Source organism: Gymnoscopelus microlampas (assembly GCF_963454915.1).
Source record: "Gymnoscopelus microlampas genome assembly, chromosome: 7".
NCBI classification, from domain to species: domain Eukaryota; kingdom Metazoa; phylum Chordata; class Actinopteri; order Myctophiformes; family Myctophidae; genus Gymnoscopelus; species Gymnoscopelus microlampas.
Genome location: NC_139944.1, coordinates 40,491,157 through 40,497,280, shown reverse-complemented (window position 1 = coordinate 40,497,280; position 6,124 = coordinate 40,491,157). Strand labels below are relative to the sequence as shown.

The 6,124-nt window shown below is 44.1% G+C and overlaps 1 protein-coding gene across 1 annotated transcript; it reads right to left on the bottom strand.

Annotated features, from left to right (window-relative positions):
- Window positions 1-2,067: 2,067 nt before the first annotated feature.
- On the bottom strand, window positions 2,068-6,124 carry snai1a (snail family zinc finger 1a). Its single transcript, XM_084061370.1, has 3 exons — window positions 5,842-6,124; window positions 4,771-5,283; window positions 2,068-3,671 (listed from the first exon to the last, which is right to left on the bottom strand). Exons 1-3 carry the CDS (start codon window positions 5,915-5,917, stop codon window positions 3,487-3,489), a joined length of 774 nt encoding a protein of 257 aa, XP_083917496.1. The 5' UTR covers window positions 5,918-6,124; the 3' UTR covers window positions 2,068-3,486.

The window sequence follows — 6,124 nt, the reverse complement described above, 5'->3', positions numbered from 1 at the left end:
GCAGCATGAGTCCTGTTTATGAGATGCTGACAGTTCTTTCCTGTCTCCCAGGCCACTAGCCCAGGCTGCTGCTGTTGCATCGAAGGCCACTCTTTAGTTTTGTACCCTCCCCACCCACCTCCAAAACTGGGCCTGGGAGCAGGCGTGGGTGGGACGGCCGATGGGGGGGATGGGATGTGGCGGCAGCAACAGCAGCAACAGAAACAGTACTTGAGCTCTCTGGCCCGGCCAGCATGCTTTTTTTGGGTAAAGTAGGCCAATGTAAACTCTCACTTCCTGTCGGCCTTGTCTCAGAGGGGGAGAGATGATCCTTCTGTGAAGAGGGAGGGGGCTGCTGCTCTGCAGAAACCGTTCACACACACACACACACACACACACACACACACACACACACACACACACACACACACACACACACACACACACACACACACACACACACACACACACACACACATACACACACACCCGTACACACACACTCACATACATAAATAGAAATACAGCCAGCCATAGAGGCAGGCAAAGAGTGAGTGGGAGAGAGAGAGCGCGAATGAGAGAGCGAGGAATACACAAACACAGTGGGGTTCTGGAATGTTAAACACATGCTTTATGGCATAAATAGCAGCCACTTTTGGTAAATTACAGTGAGTGTTCTGGCGCTGTAAAGCACACAGCAGGAAAGAGTTCTCAGATTTCAGATCCAGGCCTTCCACTCTCCCTGAGGAACAAGAAGGGGAGCATGTTATGTCTTTATTTCTCCATGAGAAAAAAAGACAGAAATAAAATCATAAGAAAGTGAGCAACAGACAAGTCAAATGTGTGAATGATAAGAAATGCCATCAAAATTAAGCATATAGGGCAATGTCCTTATGAGATGACTAAGAAGCAGAAACAAAAGGATGAGGAATTTGACCAAGTAGAAGAGTTATTTTAGTATTTCTTCAGCAGAGCCTCAGCTCATGTTAGCAATTTACTTAATCAAACAGGCCTTTTATCAAATTCCCACAGCTGAGATTTTTAATAGGCACAGTATTAAAGAACATCCTGGACAAAAGTACAAAATGAACAACCAAATGAGCCACTATCAAGGTTATTCGCATTATCACCACATTTGGCCTGGTCTGTATCCGTACACAGCTGTTGGAGCATCTGTCTTAACAAACTTGACGCAGCAAAGTGTTTATTTAACTCAAAGAGCTGGCTGAAAATAACATTCATAACTTTATATGTAGGCTATGCACTGAATCACTAATGCATAATACAACAGTCGTCCTGGCTAGGGGATGTGTGCATATTTCCCTGACTCAGAAGGAAATGAGGAGCCACTCCGTGGAACAGCTTACCTCACCCTGCACTGGCCTGGGCCTCAGCCCACGCACAACCACGAATCTGACTGCCTGGCTGGTTGGCTGACTTACTGACTGAGAGAAGAGCAGTGCAGTCAAGGAGCCATGGGAACCTCGGCTCCAGGCTGAGCAGACTCTGACTCACTGTCTAGGCAGAGGAAGAAGAGAACGTTATACCCTCCTAAAGGAGGGGGAAAAATACATTCACTCCGTCCAAGGGCTGAATGGTTGGATGTCAGCCCATCAGAATTCCAACGCAAATTACTATATCGAGCCCTATAGTGATCACAATCAAATACTGTAAATCATGAAACTGTCAAAATAACAAATGTGACTTACTGACTTACCCGCAACTACTTTCACTTTTAAAGACACGGGCGCACACACGCACGCGCGCGCACACACAGCAGTGTTTGCACAGTGGCTTTGAGAAGTTGGTGGCAGGTGTGAACTTAGAGCAGGTGCAATCAGTTGTCCCCATCCATCACCGTGTAATCACCTGCACACCTGTACTTAAGCTACAACACAATGGTCACAATTTTACACCATCCAATATGAGAATAAACATCAGTTGAATATAAAACCCTTGTTTATGGACATTTCTAACCAACATTTTAACTGCTATTTAGAATTAAGCAAGGAATAAAGTAATTGCTATAGTTTCTAATAGAAACTACACACATACAAAAAATATTCAATGAATGCAAATGACCAAAAAAAGGTTTTAATAAACATAAATTACTTTATTGAATGCAAATTTCATGAAAAACAAGAAATAGAAGTTAACACACAGGAACAGTACAAAATTGATATAAGACATATCTGGACATTGCACTATAAAACCACCATAAAATATTCAGGAAAGTTTGAAACGGATCTCCATACAGACCGTTTTATTTACATGGTCTTGGGCAACCATACCTCAGTTGAGTAAACACTTGAAACACACGTTCTTTGGTCCCAGCCTTCTTCCTTTGATTTTTGGTGCCAATTTCCAATAATACTGCAAATGTTATTTTTTCACTTTTATTATTAATTACAACTACCGGCTGAGGTAAAAAAGGCACATTTTTTTGTTTCAAAACGTATAGGCTATATAGATTTCAAGGCACAAATCATATCACATCTTACAAAAAATGGCTTTGGTAGGCATTAGTAACACTGTGGTAACCTTGAGTGCATGACTTGAAATGTCATAAGAAAAAACATTATTATAGGAACACAGCTTCCATAGAAAATTCCAAACAAAATGGCTTCTCCTTATCTCTGAAACGCATCAGATTAGAAAGAGGGTTTGGATGTGGTCAAAATAGAGGCTTAAAATCAGAAAATAAACCCACGAAGACTCTCTCACGCCATCTTTATTGATAATAGACTTCCTCTTTTTTGTTAGCTATCTGAGGGCAGTGGAAGTTACCTGTTATCAACCAGTGAAGGTCATGGCTGTAGCACCTGTTAGCACTTCGTCTATCTACAACACAGTACCAGGGACAGCTGTGTGTGTGTGTGTGTGTGTGTGTGTGTGTGTGTGTGTGTGTGTGTGTGTGTGTGTGTGTGTGTGTGTGTGTGTGTGTGTGTGTGTGTGTGTGTGTGTATTGAGGCCTGCTGAGAGATTTATTCCACCCACGCACCCCTACCTCTCAGCAGCCATGTCTAGGCCATGATCTTGAGTTGGCCAGTACCAGAGACAGACTGAATACTAACCCCCATGAGTCCACAAAAGATTTGGTCTTTGGAATCTAACGCACTTGGAACAAAGGGCCAGATATTTGGTGATTGTCATGATTACTCAGTTCAGTTTTTGGTCCAGTGCCAAGATATCAACCGAGAATGGCTTGAAATAGGAGGCAGTCAAATAAAAATGTGTATATATATATCAGCTCCTCCTGTGGTTTTGCAGCAAACAAAGAAGCCAAGACGCTTGTGAAACTCTCAACCAAAAAAGAAGCGTCAGCCCTTACTACCAGGTTGTTGGTTATTCCTTCCAGGGCTCTTCGGACAGTCCCCATGCTGCTTTTTGTCAACAGACTGCTTGGGACCGTGTGTATCTCTTCTCCGCCCCCGCTGCCACTGTCCTCCACCTTCTTCCACTGGCCCTGAGGTCTGTGTGGATCCGCCGCCAACTCCACAGCCTGGCTCAAACCGCGGCAGAGCAACAGCCTGATGAGGTGTGTTTCTGTAACAGCGACATGCGGCTGAATGTGCGAGAGCATACACCACACTGGTACTTCTTCACTTCGGCGTGCGTCTGCAGATGTGCCCTCAGGTTGGAGCGGTCAGCAAACGCCCGATTGCAGTGGGGACAGGAGAAGGGACGCTCACCTGGAGGAGGGGGGGGGGGCAAGGCAAAGGTTTAGTGAGCACATCATATGACTTTACTGTGATTACTACACTTGCTGCGCTTGAGATGTGGCCATTGAGTGGTTTCATCATAATGCCTAGCAATAGTAGTCTACATAGCAGGTTCCAGGTTGGAAGGTGAAAAAAAAAACTGGAAGGTGATCATATAAACACACACACAATCTGTAGTAGTATCTTGTGAACATGTGATGTATATCATGTATAGGGGAGTATTGTTTTTGTTTAGTAATTAAATGGGATTTGGGTTACTTTTGTTAAATTCAGAAACCATTTAGCACTCAGCTCAGTCAGCTGGAACCAGCTATGGATACCATTTCTGGCATAGTAGGAATTATGGGCCATGTGAAGCCACCAAAAGTCTTTGGAAAAAGGTGCTAAAGGTAAGCCTCACAGAAATGACAGACAGGCGTCTCCAAGTACAGAAGCAGGCCATTAACACCTGAGAGTGAGAGAATCCTCACCCACAACTCATTCTGAAGCTAATGAAGAGACATGTGGTATTTCTGGAGGGGTCTGACTGAATTAGCATGATTTAATCAAGAGCTAAATGAGATTAGTGCCCTAACATACTGCCACAGGTAGTACGTGCTCAATGGTAGCTAGAGGCTCTTCAAACATTCTTTGTACCCTTTGACAGAATTCTATCCCTCGTCTGTTGTCTTCAGTCAGTCTGTGATAAGATAAGTACCCAGCAGGTCATTGTTGCAGGAACACAGTGAGTGATCAATGAGCCTACAGAGGGCTTCCCTATGGGTGTTTACCCCTTGTGTGATGAGCTCATCGCACTGACTGTATTGAATAATATCCTTCCCCATAAAAAAAACTTGCCAAATAATGACTATACTTTAGAAGCAACCGATGAATAACAGTTACAACAACCGAAGTGAATTGATTTGCAGCTTGAAGATGTGAGCAGAGGCATACGTATGATTTCTTACAATGCTTATACCTCATACCTCATAAAACATAATGGAAAGTTGGCAACCAAGTAAGGACTGTTGTTTTTGTGTGTGGATCCTATAGAGCCAATGGCCTCATCCATCTATGAAGCAAATCTTACCCGTGTGCGTTCGAATATGGCCGCGCAGCAGCCAAGGCCTAGAGAAGGCTTTCCCACAAGTGGTGCATACACAGGGCAGAGTGTGTGACCGGATGTGCATCTTCAGAGCCCCAAGGCTGGTGTACTCTTTGGGGCAGTGTTTGCAGAAAAAGGCTGGCCTTGCTACTGTGGCGGGGGCCTTTCTCTCCTCCTCTTCCCTGGGACTTCCGTGGATCTTGGAGCCGGTGCATTTCATTCGCTGGCGAGGGATGTAGCTGTGAGTGGGTTCGGGGCTGGGAGGGTCCGAGGTGCGACCGTCGTCCTCCTCTCCACTGCTGCTGGCATTGCTGCTCAGACTGGATGGGGAGCTGAGGTCCAGTGGACCTGGGGTAGAAGAGGGTTCTATATGGGAGGGTAGGTAGAGGGCTGGGAGAACACTCAGGTCCCACACTAGGCCTGTTGTGTAGCAGGTGGCTGTTGAACTGTTCTCTCCTGATGCGAGCTCAGACAGAGGGTACCTATCCAATGAAGTTTCTGAGGGCGAGAAACAAGGCGATCCGTTCAAACATACAGCCAGCATAAAACAACAAAAGTTCTTTCTAACCATGCATTGATGTATAGATGACACAAATACACACATCTGATCTGGATTATGTTTTATATTTACTCATATGCATGCGTTAATATATACACTCAATAGTGACACCTATTCTACCCATGATCATTTTGTTTAAAATTCCTGTGTTTGTCCTCATAGAGAGCATAAAAGCTGCAGGCAAGTAGAAGTTTCATGGGCCATTTCCTCCCACGTATTCACAAGGGGTTGTAACATGAATGGAGCTCTGTCTAGCAGCAAAAAGGGGGAAAGTGCATCTAACGGGCCTCAACTTGATCATGGAGCTGTGAGGTTTCTAGGCTAGTCAAAGCAAAATCAGCGCACATTCAATAGGTTGACAGGAATTTATACTTGACCATAATAGACTATATATAATTATTCTACAGCCAATTAAGAAAACAGGTGGCTGTGAATTGTTTTATGCACTTATCCATAATGCATTATGTTTTTTTAGTAGTAAGAGTTTTGTAACTTACCATTCTGATATTCCAGTTCACTATAGTTTGGCTTTTGTTTGGCGAAATATTTTTTGACCAAGAAAGATCGAGGCATTTTCCTTTTTTGATGTTAAAAGTTATCCTGCGGGACAAATTAAACAGCAGCACAAAACGGCGGAAAACGCAACGGGTTCTTCAGATCTTCACAGAAACAACAATACGAAGAGAAATACCATCCATCCAGTAATCCAGGAGATTTTGGGCTACTTATACAACTGTTACTGTAGACTAGTGCTTGTGAATGTGCAGCGCTCTCTCTCAA

What these genes read in the sequence shown, in the direction of transcription:
- snai1a (XM_084061370.1), bottom strand. Translation starts at nt 5,917, where the DNA reads ATGCCTCGATCTTTCTTGGTCAAAAAATATTTCGCCAAACAAAAGCCA. An exon ending in TGAACTGGAATATCAGAATG is followed by an intron (nt 5,284 to 5,841) that starts GTAAGTTACAAA and finishes TCTCGCCCTCAG; the next exon opens with AAACTTCATTGGATAGGTAC. An exon ending in CCATATTCGAACGCACACGG is followed by an intron (nt 3,672 to 4,770) that starts GTAAGATTTGCT and finishes CCCCTCCTCCAG; the next exon opens with GTGAGCGTCCCTTCTCCTGT.